This window comes from Girardinichthys multiradiatus, chromosome 1 (assembly GCF_021462225.1).
Source record: "Girardinichthys multiradiatus isolate DD_20200921_A chromosome 1, DD_fGirMul_XY1, whole genome shotgun sequence".
Lineage (NCBI taxonomy): Eukaryota > Metazoa > Chordata > Actinopteri > Cyprinodontiformes > Goodeidae > Girardinichthys > Girardinichthys multiradiatus.
Window position 1 is genome coordinate 29,061,682 of NC_061794.1, and position 18,681 is coordinate 29,080,362.

An 18,681-nucleotide genomic window follows, 5' to 3' on the forward strand; every position below is an offset into this window, starting at 1 on the left:
AATAATTTAAGTGGAAAGGTTTTGGGTGTAATGCTTCAAAAGGTAAGTTTAGAGTGTTTAGTTTGGTCCCAGTCACCTTGGACCAGTGAATAAAACAGGTTTGAATTCATTACATTCTGTTTATTCTCCAAATGCATCTGTAAAAATTGTACACCAAGCATTCAGTAAGTATGGAAGTCTGGTAAAAGTTCACAGATCTTTTACAGTTACATTTGTTCCTAAGAAAGTTCCATAAAAACAAGACAGAGAAGCACTTGATGCTACGAGACGATCCATACTCCACGTTTTAACATATCTTCTTTTGTTTCATTCCTTCAAGACATCACAGGGGGCCTGCCTGCCTTTAGTTGAAAGATGCAAGTCTAAATGTCTTCCTGAACAAAGTCCAGTCCAAGACAAGAAAATGCATTCAGGAGTGAGAATTGCCAAGAAACACAGAGCAGCCAGGTTTGGATGTATAAGTGAGCAGAATAGACAAGATGAAAACTAAGCACGACTGCAACCGAAGACGTTAATCTAAGGTTACAGCAAGCACCCTGCAGCAAAGACTTGATGATGACAAACTTCCCAACACTTCTGAGTGTTCAGCCAAGTGTCAGACTCCCACGTATGATCGGGCCTCTGTTCTGTCCACCAAATATTCCCTCATGAAGTAAATCAGCCTGATGAAGTCACCTGGGAGTGTACGAGTAGCAGAAAGCTACATGAAATGGCACAATGAGGGAGTGTTTGGCTCTAGTGTCCATCTCCTGTAGAGGGGGAGGGAAATGGAGAGAAAGGTGGGTGAGGATGGATTTGAGATCAGTTTCAAACCAGTGATCTAGTTACAAAATCCATCTGCTGTCTTTTACTCTGACTCCCAGGACAAAGGCCACCTGCCTCGTGAAGTCCACCCTCATACAAAGGCCTCTTCAGTTCCTGTAGGGGAAAAAAACAACAGATTATCCAAAATGCTTCAGAAAATGTTATGAATGTACACAAAACAGATTACTGAACCAGACAGGCCTCGGTTTGAAGCAAATATCTCACAGCGTGCCTCGTTACTTCATCGTCATAATATTGGTGTTTGTAGGTTCCACCCAACAAACACGTCTGTCACCTGATAATCATTGACACACAGAGGTGTTGATGCAGCACTTATTTTCTGCCACAAAAACAGGTGTCTCACAGATGATTTCCAGATTTGTCTTGTTGTGTTTAAGTAATATTAAGAGGTATGTGGCTGGTACCTTGACAAAAGGCCCAGCGTACGTTCTGTTGTAGCAAACTTCTGGAAATATAACCATGGACTCCAGGATTACCTGTAGCAGCAGAGCTGGCAGGATTGGCCTCCTGTGCTTCTGTTGCGACACCGCATACCGACTGCTCCATTTTCTCCTCTGTCTCGCCTCCTGGCTGCGGCTCGGGAGGCGAGGATCCAGCTGACGCCGGCGGCTCCGCTGCTACACCTGGTTCCGTTCCCGTCCTGTGGGCAGCGGTTTGTTTAACATCGGGCATCGCCCCCTTGGTAAAGAACCAATGTCGCACCAAGTCGCTCGTCAGACCAGTCTTCTCCGCCAGTTCCTTTAACTGGAAAAGAATGATTAACATAAAACATTTTAATAATGTTAAAGTGGAACATCTTGAAACCACAAGCAAATCATTAGATTTTAAAATTCATCTTATTTCAAAGATACTTAGAAGTTTAGAGAAATATAAAGTTTTATTCATGTAAATTTACTAAGAGAGGAAAAAGTATTGGAACAAGTAAACCAGTTAACATTTTTGCCTGATCAAACCATTTCTGTTTTAAGATTTAAATCTGGATTAATTTTGTAACGAAAAGAAGAAATAAATCTCACAAATTAAAGAATTCTCAGAAATGGCATCGAAATGTCTGAGATTGATATTAATCTTGTTACATAACATGAACCACAGCAAACTGAACGATTTACCTGAACAGGATGAGAGAAAAAGTTTTCTGCCGTGTTCTCTGAATCTAACATTTATTTGTTGTTGAACATTTTTGTTATTCACAGTTATGTCTGTTTCATTTAACCTGAATATTGGATGCAAAGAGTCCTTTCAGATCTGGAGAATGCGCACAATTGCACAATATTGTGCATCTCTGATCATAAATGTCATATTCACACCGTTTGCTTAAGGTGGTAATATTTTTCCTAATTGTCTAAACCCGGCGTTTTGTTTTACTACTTTGCTTTAATCGAATAATTCCTCTCATATGGCAGGGATAAGGAACAACAACAACAAAAAAGAAAGTTTATCAAAGTAAAACAAAAACCCAAAGGGAGAAAATCCTTTTCTTTTCATACAAATGAACAAATAAATATGTACAAAAAATAAAATGCAAAATCTTAGAAGTCTGCATCTCTGGAGTAGGAGAATAAAAACCATCAGGAGATCGTTTTTTTCCAGGTCCTTCAGTGAACAACAGACTCGGAGGTAAAGCCATGACGGATGATCAGAGGAGAGTCCAACACTTAATCTGTGCTCTCAAAGTCTCAGCACCAAGGAGCTTCCTGGGAATTCCCTCAGCAAACAGAGCAGGATGGGTCATATCTGCACAAAATACTTTGTTTTTCAAAAACCATCTGTAAAATAATGTTTGTATGAGCCAGTATGAGGGTGTCATGGTATGATAACCACAGTTTAACGACCTCATGGTGTTTGCACAAAAACGTTTCATGTGATCCAACTGCTGTAAATCACAAACGAAAAGCATAGATTATACCTACTGCCGCAAAATAACAACCCGAGTTATAAAATACAGGATTAAGACCTGCTAAATTTAGAAAACTGTTTCCACTGCACAAAATATTGAACCTCCTTGCTGTTTGGCTCTTTATTAGAGAAGCACAACAAGCTGATTTTAGCCAGTCGATTAGCTGCGATATTTGTTGGGTAGCTAGCCTGCAGCTGGCTGCTTAGCGGTTTAAAAAACAATGTTACCTTAGCAACAGTCACAGCCACCGGAAATATTTAAACAGCTCCATTGTTAGCAGGGAAAATAAAGAATGGTAGCCTTCTTTTTAGAGTAGGTTATTGCTAAAAACCGATGAGTAAAATGAATTCTGGGAAAGTTAACTAATGCTGATCACCTGTCTTCAATCATTACAATACGATCCCCTCAAATAAACATATTTATTATTATTAAAGACTTCACTCCTTCAGTCAAGCATTGATATTTTGCACATTTTTACAATATGAAACTTGACTCATTTGGTTTTGATGTATTAAGATAAATTTAGTTTTTTAAGAGAAGAAAAATGAACTCTAACAGTACCTGTGGGTCCTCCAGCCTGCCGTGAGCTTCCAAATAATCCTGGAGGATCTTTGAGTTCTCCTTCTGCAGCTCCTCCTCCAGGGCCATGTTCTGGTACTCCTCCAACCACTTCAGTTGTCCGTTCTTCTGCACATAACGCGAGTCCCCAAACCATCGAACTACTTCAGGTCTGGCCAGCCCAGTCCCTGAAATTAGCTCATCATACTGGGAGGCGCTGGGCCACTGGGTTCGAGCGTAGACCTGTTTTAACAGGTGGAGCTGCTCCGCGGTCTTCTTGCCTCGGACGGTTGAAGGTTTAGGGGAGTTGGAAGTTTTCGGCGTTGGGGTGGAAGGTTGGGGTGGTTTAGTGGTGGTGGTAGAGGTGGGGCCCTGCGTGGAGGCAGGCGTGCTGCCAGACTGGGAATGTAAGGTCGTATTACTCAATGCCTCCCCCTCTGTTTTACCACTGGCCTCGGTCACCTTAAGCATCTTCAGATTTATTTTGATGGGGTTAACTTTTGGTTCCCCTGAACCATCATCCCTCTGCCTCTCTTCTCCATTGGCCTCCATCTCCTCCCCGTCCTCTTTCAGCACCTGCTCTGCCTCCTCCTCCTTCTTCTTCTTCTTCTTCTCAGCAGTCACTCTCTTCCTCTTCTCAGCAAACCAGCCATGTATCTCCCTCCGAGTCATCTTGGTCTCAGAGCGCAGCCTGTCCACTTCTTCTCCTGACGGGTCAGCGTTCTGGGCAAAGCTGGCCTCAAGGGCTATAACCTAAATGTAACACATTCAAAGAAGAAAGGAATACCATGAAGAAAGTTGATTCATTTCAGGTATTCAGTATTTCAATGTCCTGACTGTACTTAGTAATCCTCAATACTTAGTCTGGGCTCCTTTTGCATGATTTACTGCATCAATTTGGTTAGAAGGGTTTTCTGGCCAATTGAGTACAAGGATACCCTGGTGATTAAAGCAGGTTTTGGGCCATTTGGCAGTGAGCCCAGATGCTAAGTCCTCCTGGGAAATGAAATCAGCAACTCCATAAAGCTCAACAGCGCACAAACATTTCCTGATAGACGGATGCTTTGACTTTGGACTTAAATTAAACACAGCGGACCGCAAGCTAATTCCTCCATACTTTGGAGTATGTACGCTAAGTGTACTTTTATCTAAAAAGAAGACTTTGGACCACAGAGCCACGGTTATGTCCATCTCTCTCCCAAGATACTACTGACCGTGTCTCTGATTAAGATTTTTTTATATTGAAATAAACCCCATAAAAACCTTTAATCTAATGCCTGCTTATTTCTAACCATGACAACATGCCTACAGCAACATTTTAGAGATTAAAACACTATCTTTAAGGACAAAGCTGTCAAATGCTGAAGGTTTTTAAGGACATCTTTCCTTCCAACCAGAGTTTGAGCCTCACCTGGTGGGGGTCTCGCTCCTTGTAGCGGATGGCTGTGAAATCAGGTGAGGGCAATCTGAAGAGCCTTCTGGAAGGATTAGTTGGAGATGTGGGAGTCTGTGTAGGAGGTGGGCTCTGAGCAGCGGTACGAGAGCTGTGCTGGGGTGTTTTGGTGCCAGAGTTGCTGGTGCTACTTTCCGACAGATCCACGGGGGAGATACTGCCGGAAGCGGCGCTGCTCCCTGCCGCGCTTGTGCCGCTTCCTGCCCCCGACGCAGCACTGGGCTTACTCTGCCCACCTGTGCTGGAGCGGGTGCCCTTGCAGTTGCGGAAGTGGTAGCGTCTGTCGCTGAACCACTTGCGGACCTCACGCACGGTGAGGCCAGTGAGACCGATAAGACGGTCCACCTCTTCCTGGTCAGGCCACTGGCTCACCTGGAAACTGTCCTTAAGGGCACTGAGCTGCTCCTGAGACTTCTTGCCTTTGTAAAAGTTGGGGTCCGGGTAAGCGTTGGAGGGTGTCCGGGAGCCAGAGCTGCTGCCAGGAGCCACAGCAGGAGAGGGAGATTTGGAGACAGGGGAGGAAGCCTCTTCCATTTTGATGGTTGGAGAGTCACAAGCAGAAGGATCTGCTTCCTCTGTGCTTGTACTGGCTGAGTTGTGATGCTTGCTGCTACCATTAGTATATTTGCTCTTCAGGCTTTCACTGCTGCTCATGATGACAGCTTTGCTTTCTGTGGGGGTCTTACAGTCAGCCTGCACTGTGCTGCTGTTGTTGGGTTTAACGTCTGTGTTTTTCCTGCCGACCCGGCTGCTAACATCACTGCCGCTCTTGTCGCTGGAGTTGGTATTAGCACTGCTGTTTTTACAGTTGACGCTGCTCGTCTTAGTGTTGCTATGACTACCGCTTCCAAGGCTAAGGTTGATGACACCACCCTCAGTACTATTGGTGATCTTAGTGCCCCCTCCCACAGCTTTAGTGCTGGTAATGATGTTGCTACCTGCGCTGCTGCTGCCCACCGTGCCCACCACCATGCTGGTGCCTTTATCCGCCACCAGAGCCGCAGCAGGTCGGGCCTGCATCATGGGCCGAGCCGCCGCCTGGGGCTTCGGTGTGACAGCCAGGGCCACCGGAGCGCTGCTAACCTGGATACCGTTTGCAACCACAGGCTGCGTGACGATGACTCCTCCTTGGCTGACGAGAGATCCCTGCAGAAACTGAGGAATCCCCGTGGGCCCCAGAGAGGCAGGTAGCACTGTGATTGTGTGTGGCGCTGGGCTGTGGTGACTCTGGCTTTGGTTCTGTGAGCTAACAGGTGCCGTCTGGATGATGGTGTTGAACATCTTCCTCCTGGCCTCCTCTATCTCCTCAGGAGACCAGCTGATGCCTTGCTTCAGTCTCTGAGCTGTGAACCAGATCTTGATCTGCTCCTCGGGGAACTTGGTGACCACAGTCAGGTAGCAAAGCTCTGCCTTTGTGGGGTACGGGAACTTACTGAAGGAGGTCTTTAGAAAGGAAGAGGAGTCCATGGACGCACTGTAGGTGGGGATGCTGCTCAGAGGGATCATTACCTGGTAGAGAAAAATAGAAAACAGTGCGTCAAATAATTACTTTATTAGGTGTCTGATTACTTGTAATGATTCATTTGAACCATACTTTCTTCAGAGTGGCAAGATTGCACAACTGTAAATTTGTAAAAACAGGATTGGGGTCCCAAGTTAGAATTTATTGAATTTTTATGAGCAATTCTACATAGATGCCCAAATACACTGCTCAACAAAATAAAGGGAACACCTAAACAACACAATATAACTCCAAGTAAATCAAACTTCTGTGAAATCAAACTGTCCACTTAGGAAGCAACACTGATTGATAATTAATTTCACATGTTGTGCAAATGGAATAGACAACAGGGGGAAATCTTTGGTGATTAGCAAGACACTCAATAAAGGAGTGGTTCTGCAGGTGGAGACCACAGGCCACTTCTCAGTACCTATGCTTTCTGGCTGATGTTTTGGTCACTTTTGAATGTTGGTGGTGCTTTCACAGTCGTGGTAGCATGAGACAGACTCAACAACCCACACAAGTGGCTCAGGTAGTGCAGCTCTTCCAGGATGGCACATCAATGCGAGCTGTGGCAAGAAGGTTTGCTGTGTCTGTCAGCGTAGTGTCCAGAGCCTGAAAGCGCTACCAGGAGACAGGCCAGTACACCAGGAGACGTGGAGGAGGCCATAGGAGGACAACAACCCAGCAGCAGGACCGCTACCTCCAGCTTTGTGCAAGGAGGAACAGGAGGAGCACTGCCAGAGCCCTGCAAAATGACCTCCAGCAGGCCACAAATGTGCAAGTGTCTGCATAAACGGTTAGAAACCGACTCCATGAGGATGGTATGAGGGCCCGACGTCCACAAATGGGGGTTGTGCTCACAGCCCAACACCGTGCAGGACGCTTGGCATTTGCCAGAGAAAACCAGGATTGGCAAATTCACCACTGGCGCCCTGTGTTCTTCACAGATGAAAGCAGTTTCACACTTAGCACATGTGACAGACGTGACAGAGTCTGGAGACACCGTGGAGAATGATCTGCTGCCTGCAACATCCTTCAGCATGACCGGTTTGGCAGTGGGTCAGTAAGGGTGTGGGGTGGCATTTCTTTGGAGGGCCACACGGCCCTCCATGTGCTCGCCAGAGGTAGCCTGACTGCCATTAGGTACCTAGATGAGATCCTCAGACCCCTTGTGACACCATATGCTGGTGCGGTTGGCCCTGGGTACCTCCTAATGCAGGACAATGATAGACCTCATGTGGCTGGAGTGTGTCAGCAGTTCCTGCAAGATGAAGACATTGAAGCTATGGACTGGCCCGCCCGTTCCCCAGACCTGAATCCGATTGAGCACATCTGGGACATCATGTCTCGCTCCATCCACCAACGTCACGTTTCACCACAGACTGTCCAGGAGTTGGCGGATGCTTTAGTCCAGGTCTGGGAGGAGATCCCTCAGGAGACCATCCGCCGTCTCATCAGGAGCATGCCCAGGCGTTGTAGGGCTTTTGGCTTGACAATGTTAGCAGCTGCAAACTTTAGTCGAGCTTAAAGAAATTGATTTTGGATTGGGTTCTTCTTTACTGATCAGTACCCTCTAAGTACATATTGATGTCAGGCTGGCTTCACTGCAGACAGAAACACTGATGTTCCTGAACGCTCCGGGTTATGATTGGCTTGTGATTCCTGGGATGTACTTCCTGGTCGACTTTCATCTTTTGTAACCCTTTGGGTCTCATGGATAAAACTTTAGACGTTCCATCATGACAATGATCTGGGCTTCAGCAAGTTTCAGTGGGTTGGAGTAAGACTTTTTAAGACTGCAATGATGTAAATTTCACCCTTACACAAATCATGGAAAAATAAATTAACATAAAAAGCTTACTTAATAATTTATATTTAACTTAGCAATTTAAGTAAGTACTGGCTGAGTTGTACAACTTTGACAACTTATCTTGCCGTTTTTTTTGGCCCTGGCATGTGAATTACTGCTTCAAATTTCCTAAAAACAAAAGTCAAGACAGGTTTTGTGTATACATGTATATTTCACTCTCCATGTACAGGTCCTTCTCAAAATATTAGCATATTGTGATAAAGTTCATTATTTTCCATAATGTAATGATGAAAATTTAACATTCATATATTTTAGATTCATTGCACACTAACTGAAATATTTCAGGTCTTTTATTGTCTTAATACGGATGATTGTGGCAAACAGCTCATGAAAACCCAAAATTCCTATCTCACAAAATTAGCATATTTCATCCGACCAATAAAAGAAAAGTGTTTTTAATACAAAAAACGTCAACCTTCAAATAATCATGTACAGTTATGCACTCAATACTTGGTTGGGAATCCTTTTGCAGAAATGACTGCTTCAATGCAGCGAGGCATGGAGGCAATCAGCCTGTGGCACTGCTGAGGTCTTATGGAGGCCCAGGATGCTTCGATAGCGGCCTTTAGCTCATCCAGAGTGTTGGGTCTTGAGTCTCTCAACGTTCTCTTCACAATATCCCACAGATTCTCTATGGGGTTCAGGTCAGGAGAGTTGGCAGGCCAATTGAGCACAGTGATACCATGGTCAGTAAACCATTTACCAGTGGTTTTGGCACTGTGAGCAGGTGCCAGGTCGTGCTGAAAAATGAAATCTTCATCTCCATAAAGCTTTTCAGCAGATGGAAGCATGAAGTGCTCCAAAATCTCCTGATAGCTAGCTGTATTGACCCTGCCCTTGATAAAACACAGTGGACCAACACCAGCAGCTGACACGGCACCCCAGACCATCACTGACTGTGGGTACTTGACACTGGACTTCTGGCATTTTGGCATTTCCTTCTCCCCAGTCTTCCTCCAGACTCTGGCACCTTGATTTCCGAATGACATGCAGAATTTGCTTTCATCCGAAAAAAGTACTTTGGACCACTGAGCAACAGTCCAGTGCTGCTTCTCTGTAGCCCAGGTCAGGCGCTTCTGCTGCTGTTTCTGGTTCTAAAGTGGCTTGACCTGGGGAATGCGGCACCTGTAGCCCATTTCCTGCACACGCCTGTGCACGGTGGCTCTGGATGTTTCTACTCCAGACTCAGTCCACTGCTTCCGCAGGTCCCCCAGGGTCTGGAATCTGCCCTTCTCCACAATCTTCCTCAGGGTCCGGTCACCTCTTCTCGTTGTGCAGCGTTTTCTGCCACACTTTTTCCTTCCCACAGACTTCTCACTGAGGTGCCTTGATACAGCACTCTGGGAACAGCCTATTCATTCAGAAATTTCTTTCTGTGTCTTACCCTCTTGCTTGAGGGTGTCAATAGTGGCCTTCTGGACAGCAGTCAGGTCGGCAGTCTTACCCATGATTGGGGTTTTGAGTGATGAACCAGGCTGGGAGTTTTAAAGGCCTCAGGAATCTTTTGCAGGTGTTTAGAGTTAACTTGTTGATTCAGATGATTAGGTTCATAGCTCGTTTAGAGACCCTTTTAATGATATGCTAATTTTGTGAGATAGGAATTTTGGGTTTTCATGAGCTGTATGCTAAAATCATCCGTATTAAGACAATAAAAGACCTGAAATATTTCAGTTAGTGTGCAATGAATCTAAAATATATGAATGTTAAATTTTCATCATGACATTATGGAAAATAATTAACTTTATCACAATATGCTAATATTTTGAGAAGGACCTGTATAATCTGGAGCCTGTCAAACCAATGCTTGTTTTTGAAAATCACTTAAGCTGTTTATTGTGATATCTGTCCACCCTGGAATATTGATGGTCCAAATTTATCATTTAAAAAAATGGCACAAAATATAAATTTCACTTGAATTGTAAACTGCATAACACAAAACCCACTTTTACCTTGGGAAGATTTTGCGAGGATGAGGATGAAGAAGCAGAGGAAACTGTTGAAGCTGTGAGAGGTGCAGAGTGGTGAAGACTTCGGTTCTGAGCAACAGATACAACCTAAAAAGAATTGAAAATAACATGTTGAATAAAGTGAGCTAACTTAAAACATATGAAGAACAGTAATGTCTGTGTTACCTGTGTGATGGGCGTCTTCAGCAAGGGTAATCCTGCGGAGCCGTTGACAATCTGGATCGCTGAGGGCAGGGTGGCCTTGCTTGCTCCGTTGTGGACAATCGTGGGGACGTGGGTGACTGTAACAGCAGCAGACGCTTTTCTTTCAGATTCCCTGGATATACAGTGCATATCTGAGGACGGCTCGTCAGAAACAGCGTGAGACACCACAATCCGTTTGGGTTCAGATTTGCCCTTCAGCATCCTCATGATTGGAGTTTTAGTGATGGAAATTTCACTGTCCCTGCACACCTCCACCCCAATCACCAGATTCTGCTCTACCACCGCCCTCCTGTCCCTTTTCCTCAGCTGCAGAGTTGTATTCAAAGTGCTAGGATGGACCCTGGCGTTGTGCAGAGCTAGCCCCTCAAACTTTGGTGCCGAAACTCCACAGCTCTTGCAGACGAAGCCTGGGTCTGCCCGGAAGTCCGGGTGCCCTGTGTAGACATGATCTAGGAACAAGTTGAGGTCATGAGTTTCGAAATTGCACGGCTTACAGGTGTAAATGCCTCCACTGTCCTTGTCTGCATCTCCTGCTTCTGGTTTGGAGGACTCGCTGCCATCTAGGGGGCTGCGCCTGTCACCTCCAGAAACCCTGGAGTGACGCAGAAGAACCGGAGAGTCCCGCTCAACCTCCTCTTCTGGGCGGATGAGCTTACTTGGGATCATACAGGGTGTAGTGGACTTCCTTTTGCTGGCCATGGTGTGATCACAGGGTTGGGAAGGGCTGGTCAAATGGCTGAGGGGCGGGAAAGAGAAGATGGATTCCTCCTTCACTGTCGACCAGACATGGGGGAAGGAGAATGGAGGGACTTGTCCATAGGTCCCCGAGTGATTCGTAGTACAGGTTTCAATAAAATCCTGAAAAAAGAAGGACAAAATGAAAATGATCTGACATCAATCAGTCATAATACTGTAAGATACTCCAGTAATTTAGACAAGAACACAGGCGAACACAAATAGAAGGATTTCTTACTCAAGCTTTAGTCCTGCTGGATAAAATAAAAATTAACAACTTAATATCAGGACCTTCAGGGACAAAAGTCCTTAAAAACAAAACAGAACAAAACAAAAAAAAGTCAAAAATACCTAATTTTGTTAAAACCAAAAATAAGGCTAAACTTTGCTGCCTCCTGAAACTCAATCTCATTTATGATGCCATTCGGTTTCAGTCTGCCTCCTCACTACATGCTTTTTGGGAAAGCTCCCGTCCTACCCCCTTTTCCCCTCCCCCATGCAACTGAGTCTCACTTCCTCTCTTTCAGACACACCCCCACAGAGACAGCAAGCTGGATTTTCTTTTTTTAATCCACTGCCTCTGAAGTGTCCCTAAACACATTTCGGAACAGTGCAAAATAAATATACATTTTTGAATCTACTTCTCAATACAGATGGGTACTTGACAATGAAGTAACTGTGGAATTTATCAGAAGTTTCTTGGAAAGAGGCATTCCTATACGGTCCTATACTAGAAGCACACCTGCATCTCAAAAATGTTCCCTAAACCTCCAGACTCCAATGTCTTAAAAGGAAAAAGGTGAAGCTTCCTGTGGAGTGAAGGGGTCTGCTCCTCCCTTCCCTTCCACCTAAAATGGAGGCAGTGATGCAGGATTGAAGGACAGCTCTAGGGCAATTACTCTCCCAGTCATTCTGCCCTGACATGACATCTCACGCACAGAGCAGGAAAAAGTTCACTGAGTCTCTAAAGCTGAAATCCAGAGCAGCGTATCTTCATGCAAAGAGTTTTCCAATACATTCAACACAAAATCCATTTTAATAGAAGACGCTCCAAACCTAAACTCCTCCTTGGTGTGCACAAAGCTCGTCCGAGACTACTCTCAAAGTAGACCTGCACCATGTTTCTGAGAAAGGTGTGCAAGACAGCCAGACTGCATGTCGCTTTTCTGGTTGTTTATCTCTTTTTTTTTAATAGCAAACTAGGTGTTTTTCCTTGCACCTACAGATGCATCCTACAAATGCTGCATCCTTGGTTTTCCCACACATAGGTCATGGTACATTAGCTCTGAGCTCAGTGAACCCCCACAGGACTGGGTGTGACAGAACATACAAAGAATTCACTTTAAGGCACCAAGAGGCTGAATGAAGTCAGCCCCAGATTTGACATACAAACAAATAATCACAAACCTCGGCCTGATATCAAGTAGATACACTATAAATCTGTATCAAAGAGAACATTTCGACTCTTCATAAAAGGTAAAGAAGGGACAATGTATGGTATCATGTGTGAGGGGTTAACAGGCAATTGAGTTTGCTAGACTGAGGGAACGTGATTGCCTGCCCCCTCGTGCCTCCCTCTTCCACCCCACTGAGAGTAGCTGCCCTTGGTTTGGGCCACCATGTGCCCCCTCCTACTGAGCACCCCCCCACCATTCAGTTCTGCATCAGGGGGCACCGCTCTGCCAAGTCAGGCAGTCACATGACCAACACAAAGGCTTATGGGTGGACAGTCGCAGTCATCCATCACGTGGTTGTGCTGGGTGTGGGTGGCAGACGAGAGGAGTGAGGGAGAGCGAATGGTAGCTGGTGATGATGGTAGGGGGATGGGCAGGCCGTTTGCAGATGGGGGTGTTAACTATCGTGAAGGAAGCACTGAGGTGTTTCTGTGAGGAATTTTCCTCCATGGTACCCCATCACCACTGCCCCCGCATTTCCGAGCCCCCTTGTGCTCCAAGGTGCAATAACACAGTATTTCCCTCCCTCCTCACTGTGCTGCAAAGCCTGGAATGTTCTGCCAATGGACATAACCTGGAGTTCATGAAAAAGTACCAGCCAAAACCAGCATACAGTGTCTTGGTGAGCAGAAAACCCCAACACTGAAACTGATTGAGCAGCCTCCCCTTAACTCAGGTGACAACTGAAACAATGTGCCCTGACCTAATAGCAGTTGGTCGGAAGCTCACGTCTTAGGCGACTTCTGTCGACTCTGATGACTTTAACGCCAATACCGTGCGTTAAAAGTTCTGCGACTGACCATGCTGGCCCTGAGGACTCTGTATGTGTTACACGCGCTACAGTCAACATTTGCATGTGGGGATTTCCTGTGAGATTAAGAGTAAAGTGCAGGGAGGTGGGTGTGTGTGCATGTAACGTGCGGGGGTGGGTGTCTGCATGCCTCAGTGTGAAGCCTGTTTACGAACGTGGTAGGGCTGCCACTTTTGCTGTACGAGAGTCTCACACATCTCCCAGTTACGCACACACACAATAACATGGTCTTAGATGTCGAAGTTTAAAACTACAGCTGCACCGATCAATCGGCCTGGAATGGGCCTATTTTTTCTTAATCAGCTCGAATTGGAGATGAGCAAGTATAACACAGAAAAAAGTCAATTTAAATGCATTAAAACTGAGGATTACCACAATTGTCTAAGTTTCAAACTACAGCTGTACTAGTAAGTTAACCATGGATCAGAATCCCACAACTTTCCCAGCATCGACTCTAATCTGTCATTGATAGATCACGTACTTAAAAAAAACGGTTCCCTGTATCACAACTAATATCTTACACCATTTTTTGATCTATGAATGCATGAACACAGAGAATGTACTTTGATGTTCATTTTGTAAGCTTATTAAAAGACTGGATTAAATTAGGAGTATAAACAGGAATAACCCATCTTTTCCTTTATTTTCTGTTAGGTCCCTAGTCGCTGCCTTAAAAATCAGGAGGTTACACCTCAAAGTAAAGCCAGAAACTGGTACTGTCCAGAAAAAGCCTGATCAATGCACCTCTATTTAACACCCAAGCTATCTTCGCTTCAGCACAGCAAGACCTCCTTTCATCACATGACCCCAACTCTTGAACCGGATATACATACTCTGAATACACTGAGAAAGGCAGCAGCCAATCACTTGAGACTACAGTTGTTACTCTTAAATCTGTGCAGGGAAACAATTGTTACGATAAGAAGCGTACACCACAGGCCTTTCCTCATTTGCTCTGATTTTATTCCTGCCTCTTCCCCCTCCCTTTTAAACATCTCTGCAAACTCTCCTTCCCCCTCCTGCTGTTCCCTATCCCTGCCTCCCTCTTCGAACAAGTTTGGCACTCAGAGACAGGTCGGCAGCGGCACTGGTGTGTTACTGTCCCCATGGCAACCACCTCCTAGCCCCCCTGCCTTCTTTCACCAGCTCACTTCTCTAAAGCACACGCATGTGGGTAAACACACACACACACACACACAGATCTCCTATGCCATCCAGTCCCTGGCCTGAGTGGGGCTTGTTTGCGCCACACACCCCTCAGAGTGGTATTTGGAGAGTCCCTGCCCTGCTCGTATTTCAGTGCTGCTTCCCGCACGCAGTGTTCACGTCTCTCTGATAGGTGTGGTTGCTGTCTCCATTTGCCGAAGCTGACGGCGCCTCTTCCTGTCAGGGTTCTGGCCAGACATCTGCCATCCTGCCCTGTCCCCCAGCTCTATCTGTGGTCCTGCAGGGGCCTCGGTCACACAGGGTTGCTATGCTCACTGTTGCAAGAGCTACGCCAGATGCTATCTTACTCATTCAGGGGAGGAGGGCCCTAAAAACAGCCTAAAATCCCAAGTGTGTTCCAACCAATTATCAAGTCTGCACCTACGCGTCGGCATACACCCTGTTCCACCTTCCAGAGTCTGTCTGTACATCCTCCGTCATGTTTTTCTTTGTCTTGGAACAAAATAAAAATGCTTGTTTCAGCTGCTTCCTCCCACCATAAACCAGCACCTTCCAGCTAACCTCCACCTGTCAATCACGCTCACATCTTGTATGCATCTAAACTTCTGTGCATAACCATCTTGGTTCTTAGACAATACTGGCAGCAATCAGGATACCGCAATTACAGTGCTCCTACAGAGTGCTTCCCTCTGATCCCCGAGTGTCAATGTGGGCTGCTCCTCAGGTCAGGCAGAGGATGGGCTGTGTGGGCTGCACTGCTGCTGCCGGTTGCATGGATTTTAACTGGACTGCTGAGAGGGGAGGACGAGAAACATGGCGCTTGCTCTTTGTAGTCCAACCTAAAATGGCTGACATCACAGGCTGCTCACCAGTCAAGCAGACTGAAGAGGCTGCGCTGATCCAAACCGACCTTCTACAGACTTGGTCGGTATTTTTTGGTTATACCTAGTAAAAAGTTAATCATCATTATACCAGTTGATACAGGGTAGGAGAAAGCAACTGACCTCGCTTGATGCACTCAGAAAATTTCTCATGTTAACCGATTCATCAGAAGAGTTATTAGATCGATAAAACCAGAGCAACTGAAACAGGAAAAAAAAGCAATCTGAAGGGTTAAATGGTCATAACATGACCTTATATGTTCAAAGCCTCAGGTCTCAGCTGGTTAAGTTGAAGTGGACCTGTTTGTCATATACAGATCCTTGAGATCCCAGTTGTTGTGAATTAGTCCTGTATAAACAAAGTGAAATATAATTCAAATTATACACCAAGATGAGACAGCATTAAAGCTACAAGCCAGACTTTTTTGTTAGACTCAATTAAACTCAGTTTAGATCATTTGTCACCTATAGTCACACAACAGAGTCGGCTGTATTATCTCAAATATCGCTAAATATTTGAAATATAACCTAGCCTTCCGCAAACAAGCTTCCAAACGCATGTGCTGCTGGTGACATCACATAAGGCAACTGATCATGTTTTTTTGTATGTTTTCATAATTGATTTTCCACTTCATTTTCAACCCAATTCCTTATTCAAATGTGTTTACTTGTACTCTGTGCACTTGCAGCAAAGCGCTAGAGCTCTGTTTGAGAACACTACATTGTAAGATTTGGCAACAATAAAACAAATGTAATTAGTTTGTGGAGAAGACTGGGGCAGACTGGAATAGAATGCTTCAGAATATATGCCAAATTCTGTCAAAAGTCGTTTGTCTGTCATGGTGTTCACTAAAACCCGATGATCACAAAGTTTCTTGTCAGATACCCAGAAATCAGTTGGTGACTGGCGTCACCCGACTTTCAGCTTTATCGACCCTGACCGGCCACACGAAAGCTCAAAAATTTGATGTTTTCTAATCAGTGTAAAGATTACTAGGTTTGCACTGACAACATCAACCTCTTTCAGCATGGATGCTGATACTGAGTGAAAAGGCCTCAAAGTTTGTTCTTTTTATCATGAGCGCGGTGTCAGTCAGACGAAGCACACTGATGTAAGAAGCTGTTAAAAAGAAGACTATTTTCGGTAACATGTTGAGACATGTCTGCAGTTCATTCAAGATGCAAGAGAGAGCAAGACTTTCAGCAGATAACAGGAAGGTTTAAGAGAATAAAGCAAAGTTCATCTAATTTATCCAGAAAACATATTTTGTGAAATCCTGCAGTGGAAATCCATACATCATTACCAAGTAGTTTATATTTATAATAAAACATACATACATCTCTGGATAGGATCTTTACTAGTAATTACAACTTCAATAAATCTTGATAAATCCTCAAGCCTTTCATGAACTCTTACATTATTGTTTACCATGTGAATATCAGCAGTGATGTGGCAAGTGGCTAATAGTGAGAGTGGACTGCGAGTGATCAACAGAAAGCTGGATTAAGCTGGGTGTTGGTACCTGATGGTCACGTGGACATCAGACACAAATTAGCTTCCTGGGAAAGCTTTGGTCTAATCCTGGGAGTGACACACACTAATGACAACAATATCAAGACAAACAGATCCACCAATCAGGCTTTTCTTGGTCAATAGCTACAAGGTACACAAGTGTATTCCTGTTTACCCATCAAAGCAGACGTCCTTTATTAAAACGTATGAGAAAAACGTACATCAAAATGCATGCTGGTTGATTTATGCACTGAAAATGAATGGAGATCTAAGTTGTGATGCATTTAATGAATGCAGATTTATACTTTAGTCCCACACCTAAATTGGTTTATAAATAAAGCTGCACTGGATTGTTTATTTCGATAACAATTAAAGATTAGAGCCAATAAGGGGAAAGTCGGCAGATTGACTGGTGCATTTCTAATAATAAACAGTCACCTCAACAGCGTGGATACTGATGTAATAAAAAGTAAGTCTTGGTCAAAATATTACAAACCTGTACAGTTTCTCAAGGAAAACAAGGACAGGAGTGTTTGGGATTACTGTGATTTCTAATTTCTTTATTCATGAAATACAAAATTTAGGGAAACACCTGGGAACGTTTTTAGCAGGTTGAGCTTTAACGTAAACAGAAAACATATAATTACTACTTATTTGAAACTGTATTTTCTAGAAATGCGATGTGTGGGAAAAAGTGTCTGGACGAGTCTCTGAGCCGCAGCTTTAAACGTATCCGAAAAATGAAGCATCTTCCGCTCAACTTAAGGCGGAGTAAGCCCCAACTTAATTTGCTCATGTGCATTATTATTGGGTTCAAGCGGTGTGACCAATTCAGACCGGAGGAAAGAGGCAAGCCCCCTCAGTTACCCCCAAAAACTACACCGTCTCTCTCGCTCTCTCCGACCCCCGTTGGCTGTCGCCATTTTAAGCAGGCGACATGCAGCTGGCCGGCGCTGCTGAGCCAAAGCCCACAAAGGTGAGGCTTCCCCTCAGCTCGGATAACTTTAAGTTAGTGTGAAACTGAAATAGATGAGTAAACCCCACTCACCTCCTTTTGTTGGAACTCAGTGTGCGCAATGAAGGGTTAAAAAAAAAGTTTACATTGAAACGGGCTCACACAGCAGCCACTAACGGACTTCACTGATAGCAACTTATAGGTGTAAGACCTCTCCGTCCATCGGCTGCAGACAAACGTGACACCCGGCGTCAGACCGGTCCGGACAGCGACGATCTTTCTGGGTTTCTTGTTTATTTCGCCTAGGTCTCTGCTCTGCTCTGTCTCAGTGTTGAAGCAGACAGCAGAGGGGAGGAAAATACGACGGACGTACCGAGGGAAGAGACGCACACGTGACGCGGACGTCACTGACGGTTGAGTTGGCGTGAGGGCTCGAGCTCCGAGATGCGGAGGGAGAGAAAGTGAGTCAGATTTACCGTGCCGACCCTGAGTCTGTGATACCTCCGCTCCGAGCTTCTCATTACGTGGCTGAGTGGAGCGAAAACGGTCAGACTCGCTGTTTCGCATGATGTTCAAGCAGCTCATACCTGTCCCCCTCCTCTCAGGTAACTTCTCTTAAAGAGATAGTCCCCTAAAGACACCCTAAACCATAAAACCCATGTCTGACTGCAGTAAACTAAATCTTAAGCATATAAAGTATACGGTTTTATACATTTGTGACATTTACAAAATATTTGATAGCATTGTCTCAAGATGCCTCAAAACTTCTCAAAAGTTTCTCAGTTGGATTTAGGTCTAGATTTTGACTAGGCCATTCTAACACATGGATATTCTTTTATCCTAATCATTCTAATGTGGCTCTGGTTGTATGTTTAGGCTTGTTTTTC

At 44.9% G+C, this 18,681-nt stretch overlaps 1 protein-coding gene across 3 annotated transcripts; it reads right to left on the reverse strand.

The window, feature by feature from the left end:
• Positions 1 to 105: 105 nt before the first annotated feature.
• Positions 106 to 18,351, reverse strand: zhx3b (zinc fingers and homeoboxes 3b). Of its 3 annotated transcripts, none has more exons than XM_047374646.1 (7): positions 18,271 to 18,351; positions 10,240 to 11,136; positions 10,057 to 10,161; positions 4,692 to 6,242; positions 3,284 to 4,033; positions 1,302 to 1,569; positions 106 to 918 (listed from the first exon to the last, which is right to left on the reverse strand). In XM_047374646.1, exons 1-7 carry the CDS (start codon positions 18,313 to 18,315, stop codon positions 896 to 898), a joined length of 3,639 nt encoding a protein of 1,212 aa, XP_047230602.1. In that variant the 5' UTR covers positions 18,316 to 18,351; the 3' UTR covers positions 106 to 895. The 3 variants fall into 3 exon arrangements, with proteins under 3 accessions (XP_047230602.1, XP_047230612.1, XP_047230622.1); XM_047374656.1 differs by lacking the exon at positions 18,271 to 18,351 and adding an exon at positions 17,888 to 18,242; XM_047374666.1 differs by lacking the exon at positions 18,271 to 18,351 and adding an exon at positions 11,252 to 11,403.
• Between the last annotated feature and the right edge of the window lie 330 nt (positions 18,352 to 18,681).

Bases quoted from the DNA above. Each gene is read 5' to 3' on its own strand.
- zhx3b (XM_047374646.1), bottom strand. From the start codon at position 18,315: ATGAGAAGCTCGGAGCGGAGGTATCACAGACTCAGGGTCGGCACG. The intron at 4,034-4,691 runs GTGAGGCTCAAA...TGTTACATTTAG, and splicing joins AGGAGCGAGACCCCCACCAG to GTTATAGCCCTTGAGGCCAG. The intron at 1,570-3,283 runs GTACTGTTAGAG...ATTCTTTTCCAG, and splicing joins GCAGGCTGGAGGACCCACAG to TTAAAGGAACTGGCGGAGAA.